This window comes from Camellia sinensis, chromosome 4 (genome assembly GCF_055761805.1).
Source record: "Camellia sinensis isolate YWXY chromosome 4, ASM5576180v1, whole genome shotgun sequence".
NCBI classification, from domain to species: domain Eukaryota; kingdom Viridiplantae; phylum Streptophyta; class Magnoliopsida; order Ericales; family Theaceae; genus Camellia; species Camellia sinensis.
The window spans coordinates 189,972,846-189,995,906 of NC_138964.1; the positions used below are offsets into that span (position 1 = coordinate 189,972,846).

General features: G+C 37.5%; 2 protein-coding genes and 1 long non-coding RNA gene across 40 annotated transcripts; 2 read left to right on the forward strand and 1 right to left on the reverse strand.

The window, feature by feature from the left end:
- The first annotated feature begins 658 nt into the window (after nt 1-658).
- On the forward strand, nt 659-3,603 carry LOC114307916 (scarecrow-like protein 15). The gene has a single exon (XM_028253358.2). The coding sequence runs from the start codon at nt 1,634-1,636 to the stop codon at nt 3,227-3,229; it is 1,596 nt and encodes a 531-aa protein (XP_028109159.2). The 5' UTR covers nt 659-1,633; the 3' UTR covers nt 3,230-3,603.
- A 660-nt stretch (nt 3,604-4,263) lies between these two features.
- LOC114307917 (G-box-binding factor 1) lies at nt 4,264-22,901 on the reverse strand. Of its 38 annotated transcripts, none has more exons than XM_082922695.1 (12): nt 22,373-22,755; nt 21,130-21,315; nt 11,073-11,218; nt 10,872-10,958; nt 10,664-10,753; nt 10,058-10,233; nt 9,885-9,915; nt 9,590-9,638; nt 9,277-9,506; nt 7,238-7,315; nt 5,165-5,290; nt 4,264-4,913 (listed from the first exon to the last, which is right to left on the reverse strand). In XM_082922695.1, the coding sequence occupies exons 3-12, from the start codon at nt 11,178-11,180 to the stop codon at nt 4,812-4,814; spliced, it is 1,077 nt and encodes a 358-aa protein (XP_082778821.1). In that variant the 5' UTR covers nt 11,181-11,218; nt 21,130-21,315; nt 22,373-22,755; the 3' UTR covers nt 4,264-4,811. The 38 variants fall into 38 exon arrangements, with proteins under 38 accessions (XP_082778821.1, XP_082778794.1, XP_082778815.1 ...); XM_082922668.1 differs by having other exon boundaries at nt 9,277-9,509; nt 9,864-9,915; XM_082922689.1 differs by having other exon boundaries at nt 11,073-11,276.
- On the forward strand, nt 20,208-20,589 carry LOC145823200 (uncharacterized). Its single transcript, XR_014365456.1, has 2 exons — nt 20,208-20,320; nt 20,355-20,589. It is a non-coding gene; the product is annotated as an uncharacterized LOC145823200 (long non-coding RNA).
- Nucleotides 22,902-23,061: the final 160 nt, after the last annotated feature.

Consider the following 23,061-nt stretch of genomic DNA (forward strand, 5'->3'; position numbering starts at 1 on the left):
AAGTGTTCAATTTATTTATTTATTATTTATTATTATTTTTTTTATAGGAAAAACCTCATTACTCTCCCGCAAGTCCAAGACAATGTCCCTTGCAGAGATCACTAGGGTGTCCTGTTAGCTGTTCTGAGCGAGGAGACTATAACCTGGGAACTTGGGACTATAACCCGGGAACTTGCCCCGACCTCCCAAGACAAACTCCGCTTAAGTCAAGATTCGCACAGCGGGAAAGCATTGAACCCACACCGAGTGCTGATTAGATAACTTGAGGTCCAACTTCCTAACCAACTATGTTTCGCCTAGGAGATTGGCCCAGAGGGGAGAATTAAACCTGTGACCTAGGGGCTTAAACCCCAGGCCTTAACCACAATGCCACCCACCCTTGGATTATTTATTTATTTTTTTAATACTAGAACTAGATTGGTCTAGATTTTTTTAGATGGATGATTGTGTGGTAGAAATTAAATTTATATAGTGTGGTGTCTATATGTAGAATAATTATGAATTACAAAGATAATAATTCTAAGTTATTTCTGAATAGTTAATTTTGGATTAGTAGTATTACTGCTTGGGTATTGCTAACAAGTGCACTTAAGCATAAGTAAAAGATAAAAAAATTAAATAACAGAAGACACATTTTACTAAATTTAATGCATTTTTACTAGAATCAATATATATATATATATATATATATATATTTTAATAATTTTACATATTTTCAAGACATTTATACAAACTTCCCAACATTAAATGATGCATGAACACACTTGTTAGCATTTGCCTTATTTTATCGTTTGGGAAGAGTTGGGAAGAGCTAATCTAGCCTGAATTTTTGATTAATTTAGCCTGGTTAAATTAGTTCTATTTGAGAAGAATTTTTGACATTTTTTTGATCGATCGCGATTGGTAGCTCGAGATTTTTGGCTCGAAATTGGCTCGAAAAAGTGAGAGAGAAGGAGGAGGAGGAGGAAGGAGAGGCTGGAGGAGGGGCGGAGGAGGAGGAGGAGGAGGAGGGACTGGAGGGGGCCAACATATCGGGGTGGAGGCGGAGGCGGGGGGCGGAAGGGGAGGAGGGGCGGGGGCGGGGGGTGGGGGCTGCGAGGCAGAGGCTGCGACGACGATCGGCGGATGCGGGGCTGCGACGATCGGGCAGAGGCGACGGCGGAGGGCTGCGACGGACGACCTGCCTTCTCTCTCTTTCTCTCTCCCTCTCCTCTTCTTCTGTTTCAGACCAGCATGACGAAGAAGAAGAAGAAAAAAAAAAAAAAAAAAAGACATCGTTTTGGGCTGTCGAGCCAAAATCGAGCCACGAATTTCGAGCTACCAGTCATTTTCGTTTTTTGATTTAGATGTGATGATTGTAAAATAATAATAATAATAATTATAATTTAAATGTCAAATTTTATTTTTTGAACTAAATTAACTTATTTCACCTTTTTTTTATACTTCTTTAGTCATTTTAGTCTTTGCCTAACAAGGCTTTAATATCCATCCCAACTTCCCAATAGTATAAACCCAAACCAGTAGATGCAGAAGTGATAGTAGTAGTGAAAGAACAGAGCATACCTTTACATATTGAGAGAGAGAGAGAAGCAGAGTCCACTCTCCTCTCTTGTAATACAGCTGCTAGAGAGAGATGAAAGTTCAATTCACCTCAGCCCAAACCCACCAATCAACAACCCTTAAACCCCTCTCTTCTACCAACACTGCCGCCCAGAGTACCAGCTCCACCACCACCACCACCACCACCAACACCAACTTCTGCTATGAACCCAAGTCAGTCCTTGACCTCCGCCGTAGCCCCAGCCCTATCGCCGCCGACCCCAATTCCGATGCTCCATCCTTTTCCGATGCCTTGTCACGCTTCGACGATGCTTCCCTCGAGTTTGACGACCACATACGGAACAACTTGGAAGATTGGGAGTCTCTGATGAGAGATTTGGGATTGCACAACGACTCTTCCCCTGCTGCTGCTGCTTTGAGATCCATTGTTCCTCAGTCCAATCACATCGATCCTCAATTCCCAATCCTCTCCGATAATAACCCACCTCCTCCTCACTCCTTCGATCTCGTTCCCAACAATTTCCCCCTCTCTGACTCCAATTCCTTCGATTTCTGCACCGATTTTCATATTGGGTTCAACTTCGTGGACGAGCTGGTTCGAGCTGCGGATTGCTTCGAATCGAACGAATTACAACTCGCGCATGTGATTTTGGCGCGGCTCAATCAACAACAGTTGCGATCACCCGTGGGAAAGCCTCTTCAGAGAGCTGCGTTTTACTTCAAAGAAGCTCTTCAATCTCTGATCATGGGGTCGACTCGTTCGACTCGTAATTCCTCTTCTTCAGAAGTTGTTCAAGCGATCAAAGCGTACAAGAACTTCTCGATCGTCTCTCCGATCGTCATGTTCTCCAATTTCACCGCCAATCAAGCAATCCTTGAAGCTGTTGATGGTTCCATGTTCATCCATGTGGTTGATTTCGATATGGGATTTGGAGGCCAGTGGGCTTCGTTCATGAAGGAAGTCGCTGATCGAGCTGAGTCTCGCAAATCGAATACTCCGATTCTTCGAATCACTGCTGTTGTTCCTGAAGAGTACGGGGTCGAATCGAGATTGATCAGAGACAATCTCAACCAGTTCGCTCAAGAGCTCGAAATAGGGTTCGAGATTGAATTCGTGTTGATTCGAACCTTCGAATTCTTATCATTCAAAGCAATCAAGTTCATGGAAGGAGAGAAGACCGCCGTTCTGTTATCTCCGACTATCTTTCACCGTTTAGGTACCGGATTTCTCAACGACCTCCACCAAATCTCGCCGCACGTGGTGGTGGTCGTCGACGGTGAAGGGGTGGCGGACTGCGGAGGGCAGCCGTCGCTTCGCCGGAGTGTGATCGCCGGGCTTGAATTTCACTCCACGGTTTTGGAAACTCTGGAAGCTGCGAATGGTGGCGGCGGAGAAGAGTGGATAAGGAAGATCGAGATGTTTGTGATGCGCCCGAGGATTGTAGCGGCGGTTGAGGCGGCGGTGGGAAGGGTGGCGCCGCCGTGGAGAGAGGGGTTCGCCGCCGCAGGGATGAGGGGGGTGGGGTTGAGTCGGTTTGCGGAATTTCAAGCCGAGTGTTTGCTAGCGAAAGTGCGGGTGAGGGGATTCCACGTGGCGAAGAGGGAGGGGGAGATGGTGCTGTGCTGGCATGATAGGGCCTTAGTTGCCACGTCGGCATGGAGGTGCTAGAGATGTCGTTGTTGTTGTTGTTAAATAATTAACTAACTATTGGAAGTTGGTGATGATAATGGTAAGGTTCCTCTAGACTTTTTTTTTTTTTTTTTTTTTTTTTTTTTAGAGTGGTGTATTGTGTGATTAAAATTTAATAACAAGTCATATTAATTTTTCAATATTAAATCTTAATTACACAATACACCACTTTAAGAAATTTTAAAAAAAAAACACTCTAGAAGATCTTTGGGGGTGATAATTGGTTAGAGTTTTAAGGGATATATATATATATATATATATTATGAATGTGTCTCAATCCCCTAGCCGTTTTGTTTTGTATTTTGTATTGTTGGTGTATGTTAATGAAACTCTGGTTTGTTTTCAAACGCAAATTTTTGAAATTCTAGCACTACGAACAATGTTCAAGAGTTATAATTTAAATTGTGTATTTTTTTTTTTTATTTATCTCGTCACTAGAATTCATATTAAAACTCTCCACCACTGCCCATGAAATTAAGAGAAGTTAATTATGTGAAAAAAACTGTCATGTTTTGTCCGAGTTATTATTATTTGACCACAAATTTTGTTAATAAATGTTTCAAGTATAGTAGCAATTATTTGACTCGAATGCATTTAGACAGACAAACAAAAGAAGAAAAAAAGACGTTTTGGACGTGTGTATTTTTAAAGTAAGGAATTAAGTAAATATAACATAACGCAAAATTTGGACGTGTATTTTTAAAGTAAGGAATTAAGTAAATATAACATACCGCAAGCGTACTAAGGTTATAATTAGATTTTTTTCCAAGTTCAAATCTAAATATATCTGTCATCTTCAAACTCATAAAACTATGAATCACATTTTAATGATTTGAATAATTTCATTTTGTAAAACTCCTTCTGTGTCATTTCTATGAAAAAAATCAATCTTAAATTTTTTTATTTTATCACATTTGTCTATAAAATAAAAAGACAAAAAGACAGTCTAATTTAAAACATTTGTCTATTTTTCGCAAACAAATGCATAAAAAAAAAAAACTACAATTATCGAATTGATCAATTTTTTTTTATATACATATATACACAGAAAATCTTATAAAATGAACAGTTTAAATTATCAAAAGAATATCATGATAGACCCCACATGCCTAAACATGACTGTCACTGTCCACCTCATCATTTTTGTTTCTGCGAAGTATTCAACCTCGTGAGAAAAACTGAACTCATAAGACGAATTTACAGAACAAAACTATGCTGCAATAGAAACAGTATCCAAGATCAAAAGGCAGCTCACTTATCTTATTGGGAAGGACTTCCCAAAAGAAAAAATACACTGCAAAACAGACATTAAAATTACATGTATTTACAGTTCCTTCAAGGCCTCTCCTTTATAATGATGGATCAATTATGTGTGTAGATTAATCAAAAGCTCTCTACCTCATGTTAGAATCACATAAAATAAAAAAGAACAGGTAAGGGTATAGATCAGCAAGTATAACAAACTCTGCTTAATCAAAGGATACAGTCGAAAATTTGTCACGGACTTCAAGAAAAACTCCCCAACTGCAGACTATTATTTTCCTTTTGCAGTCTCTAGCTCTCAATGGTTTCCCTCGCGGTGGCGAGACTTAAGATGTTTGTTAGCGTTATTGTCCTCAAGTTTAGATACCCCATTGGGCCCGCTCACCCTAGTTAACTCTTCCTGTTTCAGCGGACCAAACATTTTCATCATTCAGATCCCAGAAAAACAAAATAGGAAAAAGAAAAAAAAAAAAAAAAAGAAAAATATTTGCACAGAGCTAAAAGTATAGAGGTCAAGCGTCTTCATTATCAGTGCATAATCCTTCTGTGTTTTCCATAAGAAGAGAGAGGAGGGGGGGAATGACAATATTATTAACAAGACAAAATGGATGGAATTGTTATTTGGAAAGAAAAGAGGGGGTTGCAATAGACCTGAATGGAATTATTTTCGGATGTAAGTTTCTCACACTCCTCAGAAAGCCTCTGCAACTCATCTTTGAGCATGCGATTTTCATTGTTCAGTGCCTCTACCCGGGCTTGTAGCTCTTCACACTCTGCCTGTTGAGAATAAAGAAATGAACATCATTGTTAAACAATTGTGTTGTTCCAATATAACAGTAAAAAAATGAAGACATGGAGGAAACACTGTACTTAACAAATGTTCCCAAGCTTTTCCTTTTAAGGCTGTGTTTGGATCATGGATTTGGGTAGGAATTTGAAAAGGGAAAGGGAAAAAATGTGTGAAATGTAATCGTCACATTTCATCTACCTTCTATCTTTCTCTTTCCAAATTTCTACTCAAATCTATGATCCGAACACAGCCTAAAAGAAACTTTAAGTAACTATTATTAACAGCAACAGCCAGCAGAAGCTCCTTGATAACAGAATTTGGCAGTGTAAGTGCTCGGTGGTATCTAAGTTTTGATACCCTTAACCCAACAATTCTTTCAGTACAAGCAATATTGGTGAATAGTCCCATGCCATTGTCCCCAATGTTTTGTGCATTGTGTTAGAACTTTTCTTTATTCCTCCAAATAATATTTTTTTGGTCCTACGAACAGATGACCAGGTTAAAGAAGTTTCTATAAAAAAGGGCATCAAAAGGGGTCAGCACGCATGTACAAAAGGTTAAACTATACCTCATATCATCTCTAAAATGTAAAACAGTGATATAGGTGGATGCAAGTCTCTTAAGCACAACTTTGTAACGATAAAAAAATGTATATATTCTTAAGTTCTGTAACAGTTTAAAAATACTACCTGAGACTAAAAGAAATCGCAGAGTAATGGGATCATCACATGATCACATTGTTAAATGTACCTTCACATAACATGAAAGGGACTTCCTTCCTAATAAAAAAATTAAGTTATTCAAGTTGCTAGGAATGCATGAAATGAAGTTTCTGAGTATGTACTAGTAAAGCATGAATTTGAGTAAATAACTAGGAGGCGTCCACCCTCTACTCAAAGAATCTGCCCCAGTAACTCTTGCTACTGCTTTGAAACTTTTTTCTTAACCCACAGAAATACCAAAAACAGGTCACACACTTGCACGCTCACAATCAAAGCCAGACACTTTTCCTCAATCCAGCACTCAATTGATGGAAGCCATCCCAACAAATTGGGATTGGGCAAACAAACCTGTTTCCTATTCTGCTAAGCAGGATATATCTTTGGGCAGATAAGAAACCTTAAGGTCTACCCCACTACTTATCATACATCCTTTTGTAACTTTCACCTATCACCGTATCACTCCTAGCAGTGCTGGCAATTGAAACAAAAACTAACAGACAGATTTCTATTTTGAAGGGATGGACTACCCTTGACCAATATATGGTTACATAAATGCAGACAACATGCAATTGACAGCAATAAACAAACCGGCCTTGGTTTCGCATGATGTAACATAGAGAACGGATTTAAATAAAGTAATTCACTTACAGGAAAACCATATGCTTCAATATATATCAAACATCTTTAGAAATTTTACAATGCTTAAAAACATGCACCTTTTGTGTCCTAAGTATGACTTACCATACTCATAATGCTGCAAGCCTCTATCGGTTTTGGCAAATGATTTGATTAATTTTTTTGACTCTTTTATAAGGGTTTTTCAGTTAGCAGCAAGACTTCCATTCTATTATATACTTCAGTGGTTCCCTGAGGAGATGTAGTTTATAACATGTAAAGAGTTACATTTATGAACGATTCTATTTCTTCTATGTATAGCTTGCCCCCAAATGAGACCTAAATCATAACTACAATTCATATCAAAATGCAAAGCTTTAAGCATTCAGATGCAGGTCATAACATCCATCTTCCTGTTACAGTATGCTCAAAAATTAAAAAACTCAATAAAATACTGTGGTCTGTTTATTGTATTAAAAGAAGGTAAATGAGTTGATAGCTTAGAAAAAATTAGCAAAGCTTGTAAAAAATAGGAATGCATATTTAATATTTGGTGAAGAAACAGAAGAGCCAACAACAAGCACACATATTTTATACCTGCTTGCGTAATCTTGACCTCCTAGCTGACTCCCTATTAGATTGCTTCCTCTTTTGTTTCTTTAATTCACGTTCATCCTGGCAATTCAGGGTTACAATCATGCAAGGCTTCATTTAAAGCTATATCCAGGAGTGTTAATATAGATTAAAATTTTGAAGCAAACACAAGTTGATGAGACCTAATCCACAAATTAAAATTTTGAACTTCTGCACAATACATACATGCATACACATAAAGAGAGAGAAATTGCTAACCTTAGAAAGCACATGGCATTTAATAAATATGACAATTATGTACAAACACTATTTGTTTAGTAGAGTTTTAAAAAATGATTTCTGTTACAGATACAAAAGACAGAAAACAAATTTTATTCTTAGCTTTATAATAGCATGCACGTGTTTTAAATCACTCTAGTGGGTAACTAATAAAAAATCATGATTTGTGAAATTTCAAAACAGCCAAAATAAAAAACAAATCAATACAAAACAAAAACAAGTAGTTGCAGGGCTACATTCTAAGGACGCACTGGCCTCAAGCATGTCATTCAAAAAATTCCCCCTTTCATTCACGTCTCACATAATTGCATAGATATTTCAGATTTTCAACCTCGTTAAAATGAAAATTATAGCGCTTATCACAAGTTACTCTGAGTGAAACTCCATAAGTTTTGCAAAGATGCGAGTCTTGCAAAGACCTCACAAAGGAAATAATTGGTTGATCAGATAAAACACCAAGTCAGCTTTAATTTTATCTACACGCAAGGTCCAGACATGATATGGAGGAGAAAGATAAAAACTATGGAAACCGAGGCAACTCATCTCAAATACATTTCCGCAGCAAGAGACAGTTGTATATCCTCTTGCCACATATCTTGGGGGTGTTTGGCAAGAAAAAAAATAGCTTAGTTTAGGCTAAAATTCACAAAAAGACAAAATAGGCTAAAATAGTTAATAAGACAAAATATCACATCAAACTCATAATTATTTCAATTTTTCTCTCACAAACATCACATCCAACCACAAAAAAATCCAATCATCTTCCCAAACACAAAAATTTTAGCCTACTAAAATAGCCAAAAACTAAAATAGCCTACTAAAATAGCAACTTCCCAAACGAAGCCCTTATGTTATCAGCCCAAGGGAAAATAATAAAAATTACTGCAACCGAAGAAACATATCTCAACTTATTCTAGGGCAAGAAGTCTGTATCCACTTAGAACAAGTCTCATGTTTATTAACCGATTGTCAAGCCAAAGGGAAATAAATACTCTCCGTATAATAACAAGTTTTCAGGACTCACCCTCTCCCTTTCAACCTTTTAGATATCTTGCTATTGTAGAAAAATGACATCAAGCTCCTCAACCATACATACCAATATTTACAGTGAGCAGCTTTTACCACTTGTATTTTCAATGAATAGTGGCCAGATCCTAAAATGGTGTCAATCCTTGTAGTAGGATATAATATTACCTCCACCTCCTGCCCCTCACTGCCCTCACCTCTCCTCTTCATTGAAACAAGAACATCCGATCATGTTGTGTCTGACAAAGGATATTAGATGACCAAAAGGTATCGCCTAAGCTGGGTGGGCTAGTGGTGTCCATTATCCAGGAAACACTGCTATGTTACATGGACTTTTTTAAATTTCTGAAGTATCCATGTCAGACACTTGACACTTGGGTAAGGAATGATATATGTGTCTGACATACCTAGTTGGAGATTCACCTAAGAGGTATGTGTATCAGTAGTCAAGTATACCATATAACTATGCATAAAACTTCCCATTTTTTTTATTATTATATAAAATGCTATATTTTACTTTGTAAACATCATTTCACCCTCAAAAAAAATAAAAGAAACATGAAATATAGTTGTGTTCTGGTGTCCTCAATTAGATGACTCTGACATTTAGACACATGGGCGCCCACACCAAAGTAAGATTGATTAGGGGGGAAAAAAAATCTTTGTTGAAAAACTTCAATAGAACATTGGATTATAAAAGTGCAAGTCTATCAAAAAAAAACTGCAAGGCTTCATACTGGAATCCATTGGTCGGTCATTATGCCTTCGCGTCCAACCATTGTTGCTGGAGCAACAGTAGGTGATACACCAGGAGGATTAGGTCTCATTTTCACTGCTCCAGTACCAGCTGGGGATGCACTCCATAAGTCCATTCCAATGTTCAGATTAGTTGCAGGCACAGACACAATTGGATTCCCGGGCACTGGTGCTTGAAAATTTGGCCCACTAGTGTTATTCTGTGCATTGGCTGCTGAACAAGTTTACAAAAGTAAAAAAACACTACTAAATAGCACAAATGCAAAAGCAATTAGGTTAAGATGAGAAAACTACCATCTGCAAGCATCTGGTCAAAGCTTCCTCTCTTATTTGCAGCATACTCCTAAAATATCAAAGTTAATTTCTTTTAATGAGAAGAAAAGTAAACATTGTGCTGTTGACACACTTTTGACTGGATCAGGTTAACAAAAGACATTGACATTCTGCCACCTTTCAGAGGATCTGAGATCAGTACCAGTTTACTTAGATGAGTTGCAAGGGATTTAGCATGTTCCTTAGCAATGCAATAAAGTAAAAAAAGGACCATGTCCTTTTAGTAAATACATACTTGGTTATTCTCATCACTTACATCTGATGAACCTTCACTTCCACTTTCAGCACTGTTCATGACAATTTTACAATGAGAGAATAAAAAATGAAGAGAAACAAAATCATATCTAGAATGATAATTGATAACCAGAAATGAAATAACATCAAGTCACATAGAAAGAAATTTCTTAAGACTAAACATGAGTAAGACACCTTTTTGTGGCACCATCATTTCCTGAACCTGAAGTTGCCTTCCCACTTTCTCTGCCCTTTCCACCAATCACGCCAGTGTTTCCTGAAGTTCCCTTGTATTTTTTATATGAAGCCCTATCTTTCCCATCAGAGGCCTTTCCTTCCAACTCCACATTTGTATGTCCCATGCTTGGAGCCTGAGAAAGGATAAATCAAACGTCCAATTTGAAGGAATTTAAAAGCTAGAATATTAACCAGAGGTAAAATAAGAATAATTAATTTAATTGACTTATTATTTTTTATAAGCAAAGAAAGTAAACGAAAAATACCACCAGAACACAAAAATTGAGCTCTTCTATAAAATTTACAAGAGCAAAAAATGGATTCACAAAAAATTTATTTATATCAGAAAGGACAGCAATTGTAATAAACATATCTTTAGCATTTGCACCAGTAAATCAATATCCTCAAAAGTGCAATGATTTCTTTGTCTCTACAAGCACCAACTTAAAGTCTGAAACATCTTTATTCAACTAAGCAATTTATGTAGAAGACGCCTACTCTTAGAATGGAATATGAATAAAGCAGAAAATAATGACTAATGATGCAAAAGACAACTAGGATTACCGTGGCCATATTAGGATGAGCATAAACTCCTCCTGGGGTATATAGAGTTGGGTAGGAAATTGGTGTCCCATATGGTGGTATCAAAGCATGCTGAAAAATTATCAACAGCAACGCTCAACAGGTAGTCAAAGAGCAACAGTATTACCAAACACAGCAGAACTTTAAACATGATATTCCAAAAAGAAAAATAATATAGAGAGAGAATCACCTGGCCTCCCCATAGGTAAGGATGGGGAGTAGGAGAAGCAACAGTTGTGGCAAAAAATGGAGGAGGAGCACCACCACCATAATACGCCTATGCAATAAAATAAGACAGGTTATTAATAAAATCTTTCAAGGAACTCTCAAAACACATCTATCAATAAAAACATAACAATAAATCAAACCCAATATCTTTTCATCATAAAACCTGCATAGAGCTTGACCAATCAGGATATGAAGGCATTGTTGGGGTTTCCTGAGCTGAAGAATTTGGCTTGGAAGCCTTAGCAGGCGTGCTGTCTTCCCCAGCCCCCATTTCAACCAGTACAAATAATCCTTTCCCCTCACTTTTAACTGTTTGTCACACTACGTACCCTCAATTAATTTGAAGAAGCTCCTGAAAGTATAAAATCTAATTGCAATATATGTCAGAATTTCACACTTCTTTTCTTTAAACAAGTTTATCTGTCGCCACCAGAAACACAGAATCGTAAATTCAGAGAATAGTGCTTGTGTGTTGAGACAACATCCTTGAACTTAGTAATTTCAAGAGATACTACTTGTGTCTTTAAATATTAACTTTCTGATACCATTCACAGCTTTCGGTTTTAGTATAACTTGACCATAATATTCTTTTGAATGACAATAGTACCATCATGCTCCATTTTCATTCAGTAGTGTGTGAAATTTGAATGTTTGCAATAGCGTAGGCATTCCCTCTGACAATTTAGTCAGTTGAAATTGGAAATTACATCTCTCTGTGGGAACTTTATTCTGATAATACTTCAATTACATCCAAAAGAGCATTGCCAATAAACCTCCTAACTATACTGATCCTCTAGATATTCTCTTACTTTACTTTAACATATTAAGTTGCTCCTGGTTGCAACATGTAATTTCAACACATATATGTTGAATGAAACCATTAAGAAAAATCATTGAATGGAAAAAATTAATCACTCTCTTCAAATTAGGCAGGAAAAATGGTGAGATCCTCTTTTTGAGTTGACCACAAAATTATTTTTTTACCTTTTGTATTGGAAAAATTATCCTGTTATGAGGTAGAATTGATGCCTTGCATTGAAAAATAAGAAAATTTTTAAGGAGAGCCAAGATACAGGTAAAGACAACAATCTAATAATTGCCAAAAGCCTTATTTGAAATATTAAAAGCCAGCTTCTTACCAACTTCCTACAAATTCAGCACAATTTAGAAAAGCACGGCCAAGCGGGCTGGGGATTTCATTAATCAAGCCTAACAAGTTGAGTGAAAGCCCGGATGTTAGGTGACCCCATACCCTTGTACATATAACCAAAATAGAGCCTATTATGACCCAGCTTGTAACAATTCAAATGGTCTAATGGTTGGTAGGTGTCCAGTCCAAATTTGTATTGTAATGCTTCCGTCCAAACAATTATGATAGTATCCACTTTGCCAAGGCTCACAACTTTAAAATGCATCGTTACTAACAAGGGATGTAAGCTCAATTATATAGCTTGGGTTCTTGGGTCTTATTTTGGTTAGATTTTTAGTCATTTAGTGTTCAAAGTTAAACACTAGCCACCAAGTTTAACTTTTCATATATATGTGTGTGTGTGATGTAATAGTGTTATATATAAATTTGAATAGTTTGAGTTTGTATGAATTTGCTTGGACCTTGCGAGAGCACTTTTTCTCATTTTGCTGCTTCACATAAAAATTGCTAAATAGTTGACCACCAATTCATCCAAAAGTTTAAGTTATTAGAGAGAGGGGTAACATTGTTATTTATATCACAACACGCCCCCCCCCCTCTCCTTCAGAAGCGGGCCAAACAAGTGCAAGTATTTTAATTATCAAGCAGGAGGTAAGGTTTGAACCCGGGATTTATTGATTGCTCTAATACCAACGTGTGAAAGATTAGGGTTATGGTTAGAAGAGAAAGAGAGAAGAAAGGAAAGTCATATTTTATTGTCATATTCTATTCTAATATAAATATGTGCTAAGGTGGAGGGTTTGTTACAACCCAAAACCTATTGTCGTATTGTTATAATCTATTGTCGTAATATAAATATGAACTAAGGTGAAAGGTTTGTTACAAGCCAAGACCTGTTCATCTTATTCTCTTCTCCTCTTCGTTCCTCTCTCTTACTCTTCTAATCCTAAACGTAATCTCTTGCACAGAGTGATCTGATCTACCCAAGCAAGCACCAATGGAATCTGGAGATCAACACAAGGTGGCAACATCGTGCACACATCATCATTTGTATGATGATGCTAGTGTGACGTCAGTACCAGTGTGGACATCATGATCGGGCGAGTGAACACACAATCCGATTTGTCTTGTCGTTCTAGTAAATATGGTGATCTTCGTGAATTTTTTTTAAGTTGTTTGATGTGAGTTCCCAAATTTTGGGTGATTTTCAAATTTTTGGAATAGTATTTTTTGATCTGCAATTTGGAGCATTACCTAGTTTTGTCTTTGGTGGAACCTTTTCTATAGGTGGCAACTGGAGTGAAGGAAGCCTCATTTGAGGTCTTTGTTTGCTGATTTGTTGAGTTTACAAAGGTGTTTTTGGTCCTCCTTCTCTAGCTTCTACAGTCTTCGATCTTATTGGTATATCCTTATTATGTATCTCATCAACTGAATTGTGCTCACCAATGATTAGGTCTATGTGTGTTGGTGTCATTGAATAGTGGTGCGTTCAATGGCCATTTTAAGTGAAGGTTCAGCATGAATATAGTAATTTTTTTGTTGCCATTAATTTTGCCTTTTTAATTAGTGATGGTTGGTTATACTTATTAGTGCTAAAATCCCATGTTTTGGTGGTGGCAGCGGTGGTGGTGATTCTGTTTTATGATGTTCAATTTTGTTTGTTTTGAGCCCATAATTTCTAAAAAAAATTTATGTTTGAAAACTAAGAAAAATTTTCTATTCTCAAAATTGATAAATTTCTCTATTATGAGGTATTTTCAATAATTGAATAGAATTTGATATCAATTTAATTTGAAATTAGATACTTAATTTTTGCAATTTGCACACAATTCTGCAGCTTTTATCCCTTAACTGAAAATTTCACTACTTTGAAAACAATGAAATTTCATTGTTTTTTCAGAATTTTGTGAAATTGTTTTTTCAGAATTTAACATTCATCATGTATCTTGTTTGAAAAATCTTGACAATATAATTTTATAAATACAATTTTTATAGAAAATGGAGATGTATTTCAAAAGTTATTAGTAAATAATTCAATTGTAAAATCATTAAAAATTGAAAGCCGTTATATATTAAATGCTTCACTGTGGGGGCATTTTAGTTAGGGCTCCACAATATTAGAAAACTAAAACTAGGAAGCTTTTCTTTTGTGTCCTTATATTAGGGGTGTTCGCGATTTGGTTGCGGTTGAGAAACCTCTAATCCGCCATCCGTCTACCGAATTGGCGGATTGAAAAAAATCAATCCGCATCCGTCCGCCGAATTGACTGATGTGGATTGAGCGGATTGTCGAATTGATGCGAATCGGTTTGGAGGTTTAAACTTTTACAAATTTTAAACGTAATACTAAAGCTTGTAGAGCGTAACCAGCTTAGGGTTTGATAGGATATCATCCCCTATTTATATAAATGTAGATTAAAGTTTGTAAGAATTACAAGGGAGCCTTGAGGCATAGAATAATTATAAACTCATATGTTAACACTCAGATAATCATATAATATGCTAATACTCCCCCTCAAGCTGATGCGAAGATATCTCTTATGCCCAGCTTGCCTAATATGTCATGAAATGGTTTATTTCCAACCCCCTTGATGAGAATGTCAGCAAGTTGTTCACCAGACTGGACAAAAGGAGTACAAATGGTACCACTAGTGAGTTCCTCCTTAATGAAGTGGCGATCAATCTCAACATGTTTTGTCCTGTCATGTTGAACTGGATTGTGAGCGATGTTGATGGCGGCCTTATTATCACAGTATAACTGCATGGAGTCCGTTTGATCAATACCTAGATCACTTAACAATAACTTGCTCCATAAAAGTTCATACACCCCGTGTGCCATGGCTCTAAACTTAGCTTTTGCACTTGACTAGGCAACCACATTCTGTTTCTTACTCCTCCAAGTAACTAGGTTGCCTCCAACAAAGGTGCAATACCCTGAAGTTGATCTCCTATCAATTACTGATCCAGCTCAGTCAGCATCTGTATAGGCTTCTACACAAAGATGATCATACTTTGAAAAATAAAGACCCTTACCAGGAGCAGATTTCAAGTACCTCAAGATTCTCATGACAGCCTCAAAGTGAATCTGATGAGGAGCATGCACAAACTGACTAACCACACTAACAGCAACAGCAATATCAGGACGGGAGTGAGATAGGTAAATGAGCTTACCCACTAATCGCTGATAGCTCCCCCTATCAACAGCTTCTCCGCCGTCATCATCCCCCAATTTCTGATTGGGTTCCAGTAGAATGTAACATGCTTTGCAGCCAAGCATCCCAATTTCCTTCAACAGGTCAAGTACATATTTTCTCTGTGAGATAAATATCCCATCCTTGGAGCGAGCAACTTCGATTCCCAAAAAATACTTCAAGCTTCCCAAGTCTTTGATTTCAAACTTACTAGCTAAATATTTCTTCAACAGAGGTATTTTCCCACTATCATTGCCGTAAGAACTATGTCATCTACATAAACAATAAGTGTTGCAGTCTTACCACGTGAGGAATGTTTCATAAACAAGGTGTGATCTGCCTAACTCTGTTTGAAGCCATATAAGCATAACCTGAGTGAATCTCTCAAACCAAGCCATTGGAGACTGTTTAAGACCATATAATGACTTCTGAAGCTTGCATACTTTGCCTTTTGTCTGATGATCCTCAAAACCAGGAGGAATGTCCATATATACCTCTTCTTCGAGGTCACCATGGAGAAAGGCATTCTTGACATCAAACTGATAAAGCGGCCAATCTAGATTAGCTGCTAGAGAGAGAAGTACTCTGACTGAATTCATCTTAGCCACGGGTGCGAAGGTCTCCTGATAATCAATGCCATATGTCTGAGTGAACCCTTTTGCCACAAGTCTTGCCTTGTAACGCTCAATAGAACCATCTGCTTTGTGTTTCACAGTATACACCCATTTACATCCCACAGGTCGTTTGCCAGTAGGTAACTCAGTCAACTCCCAAGTGTCATTCTTCCTAAGTGCTTTCATTTCCTCAATCATGGCTAGTTTCCACTCAGAGGTAGCAAAAGCATCCTAAAAATAGTTAGGAATAATAACAGAGGAAATATTTGACACAAACGCTCTATATGAGGATGACAAATGAGAGTAGGACACAAAATGTGAGATAGGATGTTGAGTACAAGATCTCACACCCTTCCTCTTGGCAATAGGAACATCAAGATCAATGGACTCAAGAGATTCAAAGTTACCTAGACTCTCATTAGAAGCAAGAGATGGCAGTGGAGGAGCAGAAGTGGTCCCTTGTATCCAGTTAACTTTCTGTCTGTCTATGTCCCGGACATAAACGTGCCCTTCCCTATCCTTGGTGACATTGGGTTCTATAGTCCCAGTAGAAGAGGGTGGTGCAAGAACAACTGGTTCCACCATAGGAATCACAGGATTTACTTCACACCAACGCTCCCCGGAAATGAGGACTGGGACACCGGAGAGGACAAGAAACAGGACTGGGACTCAAAGAAAGTAATATCCATGGACACAAACCACTTACGAGAAGGAGGGTAGTAACACTTATACCCGTTTTAAGTAGGAGAGTAACCAAGGAACACACATTTGAGGGAGCGAAGGTCCAATTTACCACGAGTAGGAGAGTGATTATGAACAAAACAGACACAACCAAATATTTTGGGAGGAATAGAAAACAAGGACTGAGTACTTAGAAGGACGTGAAGAGGAGCTTGTTTTTGCAAGACCTAGGTAGGAAGACGATTAATAAGATGTGCAGCGGTGAGAACAGCGTCGCCCCAATAGGGCCGAGGCACACTCGTAGAAAAACACATGCACCGAGCCATGTCAAGAAGATGCCGATTCTTGCGTTTCGCCCTTAGTTGCACAAAGCGGGAGCGGGAGCAGGAGCAGGTGCGGGTGCAAGGAAGCGTGGCCATGTAAAGGAGTCGTAATTTGGGAGCCATATATTATTTTTATTGAAATATTTTTAATTTATCTATATAAACATTTAAAAAATAATAATTTAATTAACATATATATGTTAGAAAAATCTTATTTTTATGTAATATTTAATTAATTAAATATAACATAAAAAATATTTTAAAAAATGAATAACAAATAAAAGTAGTGAAGTGATATTTTTTAGAACACTAGTCATTATCTTTGAATAAAATTTATTATATTTTATTTAATAAAACAACATTTATGTTTTATTTAAATATATTTTTTTTATTTTTTATCTTATATATTATTTTTATTGATAATATTTTTAATTTATATATATATTTTTAAATAATATATATAAATATATTGTGAGATTTAATTTTTTTTTCTCCAATTAATATTTGAAATATATTATAGCTATCATAACTTGTTATAAATTATATTTTATTTTGTGTTGTTAGATTTTACTTAGAATTAAAATCTATTTATTTTGTGGATATAAAAATTAACATTAACTTAATATATATATAATCCATTACATTTATTTATATTTATAAAGGTAAAATAAATAAATAGAAAATATATTAGAATAATTATAAATACATTTAATATTTATATTATAATCAAGAAAGAGAGAAGAGAGACTCAGCAGAATCAAAAAAAATAAAAAAAATAAAAAAATAAAAAAAAAACAAAGAAAGAGAGAAGAGAGACTCAAACAGAGGCGAGAGAGGAGAGAGAGAGAAGAGGAGGAGGCAATCGAGAGAGAAGAAAAGTAGATCGAGAGAGGAGACGAGATCGATCGATCTAGAGAAGACGAGTCATGAGATGACGAGTCATGAGATCGAGAGAAGAGGGACAAACAGATCGAGAGGAAGAGAAGAAGACAGATCCGCGACCAGATTCACGTTTCTCTAGCATCAAACTCGCGATTCTTCTACGAATCTGAGTCAGAAGCGTAGAATTGCGCTCTTGAGGAAGAATCGTGAGCAAGTTGAACGATTCCTGCTACTAAGGTTCCGCCACCCTATTTTGTTAAGGGATATTGGTTCAAGAGGTTTGATGGATAATGCCATAAGTAGAAAAATATTGTTCTAACCCAGAATCTATGTATTTCCCGCCATTATCAGAATGAAATAGTTTGACAATGGCCCCAAACTGAGTACCAATCATCTTATGAAAGTTGCGAAACACAGAGAAAACCTCACTCTTATCTTTCATGAGATACACCCAAGTAGTATGAGAAAAATCATCAATAAATGTAACAAACCATCGATGACCTTTCACAGACATAACACGAGAGGGACCCCAAATATCAGAATGTATTAATGAAAAATGAACTAAACTTTTATTAAAACTAGGAGCAAAAGAAGCTCGGTGTTGTTTTCCAAGTTGACAAGACTCACAAAGAAATTCAGACACATGATGATTTGCAAAACCAGATGGAAATAAATGCTTAAGTAAATTAAAAGGAAGGATGCCCAAGACGCCGATGCCACAGCCATAACTCAACGGGGGTAGTAGAAGACGTGGTGGAAGAATAAGCAAGCTTGTTCGATTGATCCAGGAAGTAGAGACCATTTTCTGTACTACCACTGCCAATCGTCCTCCTTGTGACAAGGTCCTGAAAAAGACAATGATCAAGAAAAAACGTCACATTACAATTCAAGTCCTGGGTAAGACAACTCAAGGATAACAGATTAACAGAAAAATTAGGAACATGGAGAACAGAAGATAGAGGTATGGTAGGAGTGACTTGGACTAAACCTATTCCAGAAATGGAAGAAACAGTACCATGTGCAACCCTAACTTTGTCCTGACCTGAAGAGGGCTTGTAAGCAGAGAAAAGATCAGAGAAGCCAGACATATGATCTGAGGCACCGGAATCAATAATCCAAGGCAAAGACTTATGACACAGGAAAACACAAGGAGAAGATGCTAAGTTACCTAAGCGGGCAAAGGACGAGGAAGATGTACTGAGAGCAGTAGAAGACCGGCGATCCAACAATTGGCGCAGAGCATCCTCAAGCTCAGCATCAGAAGCTTGGCTCGCAGAAGCAGAATTAGAATCAAGTGTGTCAACGGCACTAGACTGATGAGCCCGGGAATAGGAGCCACGTCCTCTAGACTGGCCTGACCGACCTCCACTAGAACCAGACCGATCACCGCGACCCCCGAATGAAGTCCCGTGAAGCTTCTAACACGTCTCACGAGTATGTCGCGGCTTCTTACAATAATCACAGAATACAGACTCCTTAGCAGTAGACGGAGGGATGAGAGTCAGGCTGAGGCCATCTCGAAGAGTAGACAGTAATACTGAGCAATCAGTAGAGACAGGGGACATCATAGCAGACCGACTCTCCTCATTCTGTACATAGGCAAATGCCTCCTCAAGTGAAGGAAGAGTGTCCATACACAGAACTCGATCCCTAACTGGATCATACTCCACATTTAGGCCTGCCAGAAATTTAAAGACCCATTCCTGTGGGATGAACTTCTTGTACCCGACAAAATCAGTAGGGCAAACAGGCTTATAGTCTTGCAGGTGATCAAGGCGTTTCTAGCCGTTGGTGAGAAAGGTGAAATACTGCAGAACAGTCTGCTCCCCCTGAAGAGAGCTCTCAATAGAGCGACGCAACTCAAAAACCTGTGAGAAATACCCTTTGCGGGAATAGGTGGCAGTCACAGCATCCCAAACATCCTGGGCAGTCTCCACAGACAAGCAGCCCTCACCAATTTCTAGAACCATCGAATGAATAAGCGAACCCATAATCAAAGAGTTAGTAATCTCCCATTGGTCATAACCCGGGTCAGTGGTGTCGGGTGTCTGTATCCTGCCATCAACATACCCCATCTTCCCTCTGCTCTTAAAAAATATAGTCAAACTCTGAGACCATACTAGATAGTTCTGACCATTAAATAGAGAGGTGGTGATTTTCAGACTAGGGTTGGGGTTATTAGGCATGGTAGTAGGTATAATGGGACTCTCACTCCTAGGTGTTTGAGAGGTAGGAGACACACTGGTGGAATCTGCCATGGATACTATACTACCGAACCCGCAACAAATCTAGTGGCAATCACAAACCCGGAAGGTGGTGGTGAAAGAATAGGCACAATGACCACTATAAAGGCATAACAAAATTAAGAAAACATTTTTTTTTTTTTTTTTGAGTTTTGAGAACCTGTGTGGAAGATCAAAAACCTATATACGACATATCAAGGTAAGATCAAACAGAGGGTATACCAGAGGCGATCGATCGATCGACAGAGGAGATCGACTGAGAGACGAAGGCGACAGAGGAAGGCGACTGAGTGACGATCGACTGAGAGACGAAGGCGGCAGAGGAAGGCGACTGAGTGACGAAGGCGACTGAGTGACGAAGGCGACTGAGTGACGAAGGCGACTGAGTGATGAAGACGACAGAGGAGATCGGTCGACTGAAGATTGACGAAGGATGAATTGAAGATGAGCAGAGGAGATCGACTGAGTGACGAAGTGACGAAGCAGAGATCGACGAAGTGGAGATCGACGCAGCAGATGACCAATCCAGGTAAGTTTCAAACCCTAGATTGTCGTTGGTGCAAAGGTCGACCAACAAGGGTGAGTCAAAACCCTAGAAGTTCTGCTCTGATACCATGAAGCTTGTAGAGCGTAACCAGCTTAGGGTTGGATAGGATATCATCCCCTATTTATATAAATGTAGATTAAAGTTTGTAAGAATTACAAGGGAGCCCTGAGACATAGAATAATTACAAACTCATATGTTAATACTCAGATAATCATATAATATGCTAACAAATACAACTTCTTATCAACATTTTTTTTGAATAATAATCCAACTCAACATAACCAAAAGATTATCAAGTAAATTATCAAATACCAATAATAAATATATATAAGAAAATCATTCATTGTCAAAATTATTTCATTATTTTTTTTATATTCAAAAATTATTTAATTTGATTTTTTTTAAAAAAAAAAAACAAAAAAATTAAGCCTTATATTTTTTACACAAAATACCAAATATTAACACTTACCATTTGATAAAAAGATTTTCAAATTGAAAATAAATTGAAAACACAATACAATAGTTAAACTTTTTTTCAATTGAAAACATAAATAGAATATCTAAATAAATTGAAAATGCAAAATCTTACAAATTACTAGAGGTGCTTGCGGTTTGGTGGATCGGTTGCTGCTAAAGAAACTTCAAATTCGTCATCCATCCCAAACTAGACAGATTGAAAAAAATCAATTTGCAACCGTCCGCTCGTCATCACGCTTCCGTCCAAAATGCGATGGATCAGATTGGTTCGATCGGTTTAGACAGATCGAAATATCCGCTGCACACCCTACCTTATACTAATAAAGCCTTATAATGAGAGAATTTTTGAGCATATATAAACATATAAAATTATATATTACATTAAATAAAGAGAATCTTACGATTAATGATTTGATATCATTCCAATTCACTATTTTAGCAAAATAATTCACTTTGATACTCGATTTGACAACAATGGCAAGGATATCAGATGTTCTGTCCAATTAAGAATAGTAACATAGTTCATTAGGTATAGATCCAGCATAATAAGATCAATCGCGGCAGGACATTATCCATCATACAATTACACGACAATTGCAAATTCCAACTAAATTGACGAAATTTGAAGGCACAATAAGATCAATCGCAGCGTATAAAATTAAAAACCACTGATCCCCAAAAGCAGCAATGATTTGAAATGGAACTCCAGCATATGCAGAACATTATCTATCATACAGTTAACATGACAATTGCAAATTCGAACGAAATTGACGAAATTTCAAGGCACAATTAGTTCAGTCACCGCGTTGCTGAACCAAACTCTTAGTTCGGTCACCGCGTTGCCAAACCAAAAGTGGGTAAAAGTAGTTAAAATATAGATATATTTTATTCACATTTCACCTACTTTTTGCCTTTCGCTCTCTAAATTCCCTTCCTAAATTTCCAAACCAAACATAGCCTTAATGAATTTTGAGTTCTTTCTCTGTTCCCCTTTCTGGAGTAAAAAGCAAAATTTTTTTTTTTTCTCTTTCAGTAAATAAATCAAACTATTCGGGTTCAGTTAAACAAGTTCTTAATCCACACACAATAAACTTTTTATTTTTATTTTTAAAATCAATTCATGATCCAAGTATTGAAATTTTGGTATTGAAATTTGATTACAAATTCCAAACAAAAAACAGAATAAGTTTCAGCCTAATTAATCGCAACAATTGAAACACTGCTGAGCGAATCGATTAACCAGAACTTAATTAGTATCATTCTCAAAATCCTATTATATATATATATGCATATGTGTAAATATATATAGAGAGAGAGAGGGGGGGGGACAAAACATAGAGGAGAGAGAAACTGACCTGGAGGAACGTGGAAGTCCAAGTCGGACGAACACAGGTTTAGTCGTCTCCTCTTTTTGCTCGTATGTCGTGTGTGATAATAGATCTGACACAGATAGAGAGAGAGAGAGAGAGAGAGAGAGAGAGCGAGAGTTATGATTAGTTAAACGTACCAAAATTAGGTGAGGCACAAGAATCACCACAAGCAACAGCACTCTCTATATCAGCAACGACTTTTAGAGAGAGAGAGAGAGCTCCGCCGCATGCGGCGATGTTGTGGTGGTGATAGGGGTGGGGGTGGCGGCGAGTGAGTTGTGGTGGTGAGTGTGTGAGAGAGAGGGGGGGTTTGGGGAAGGTGACACGTGAGGAGAAAGAGGTATCCAGATGGTGAGGTGTGAGTGGGTGGGTGTGACTCAGCGCAAAAGGGTTTTAATAAGGAAAAGACGATGAGGATGATGAGGAGGATGGATGAGGAGGATGGATGATGAGTCAGTTGAGTGAATGGATAATTTTAATTAATTACATTACACCAAGTGGGAACCCCCGCCGCAAGAAGCCGTTGAATAATTTTTATTTTTTATTTATTTATTTTTGAAATACAAAAATGATCCGAACTCCTTTTTTTTCCACCCCATGATCCCCTCTTGGATTGATTGGCCAGATTTTTTTTTTTTCTCCTCCAATCACCAACCCCACATGTGTCTGTGGGA

Coding starts and splice junctions, on each gene's coding strand:
- LOC114307916 (XM_028253358.2), top strand. CDS start 1,634: ATGAAAGTTCAATTCACCTCAGCCCAAACCCACCAATCAACAACCCTT.
- LOC114307917 (XM_028253365.2), bottom strand. CDS start 11,180: ATGGGGGCTGGGGAAGACAGCACGCCTGCTAAGGCTTCCAAGCCAAAT. Junction 9,916..10,057: donor AATGATGGTGCCACAAAAAG/GTGTCTTACTCA, acceptor TGTCATGAACAG/TGCTGAAAGTGGAAGTGAAG. Junction 7,316..9,276: donor TGACCGACCAATGGATTCCA/GTATGAAGCCTT, acceptor CTGAATTGCCAG/GATGAACGTGAATTAAAGAA.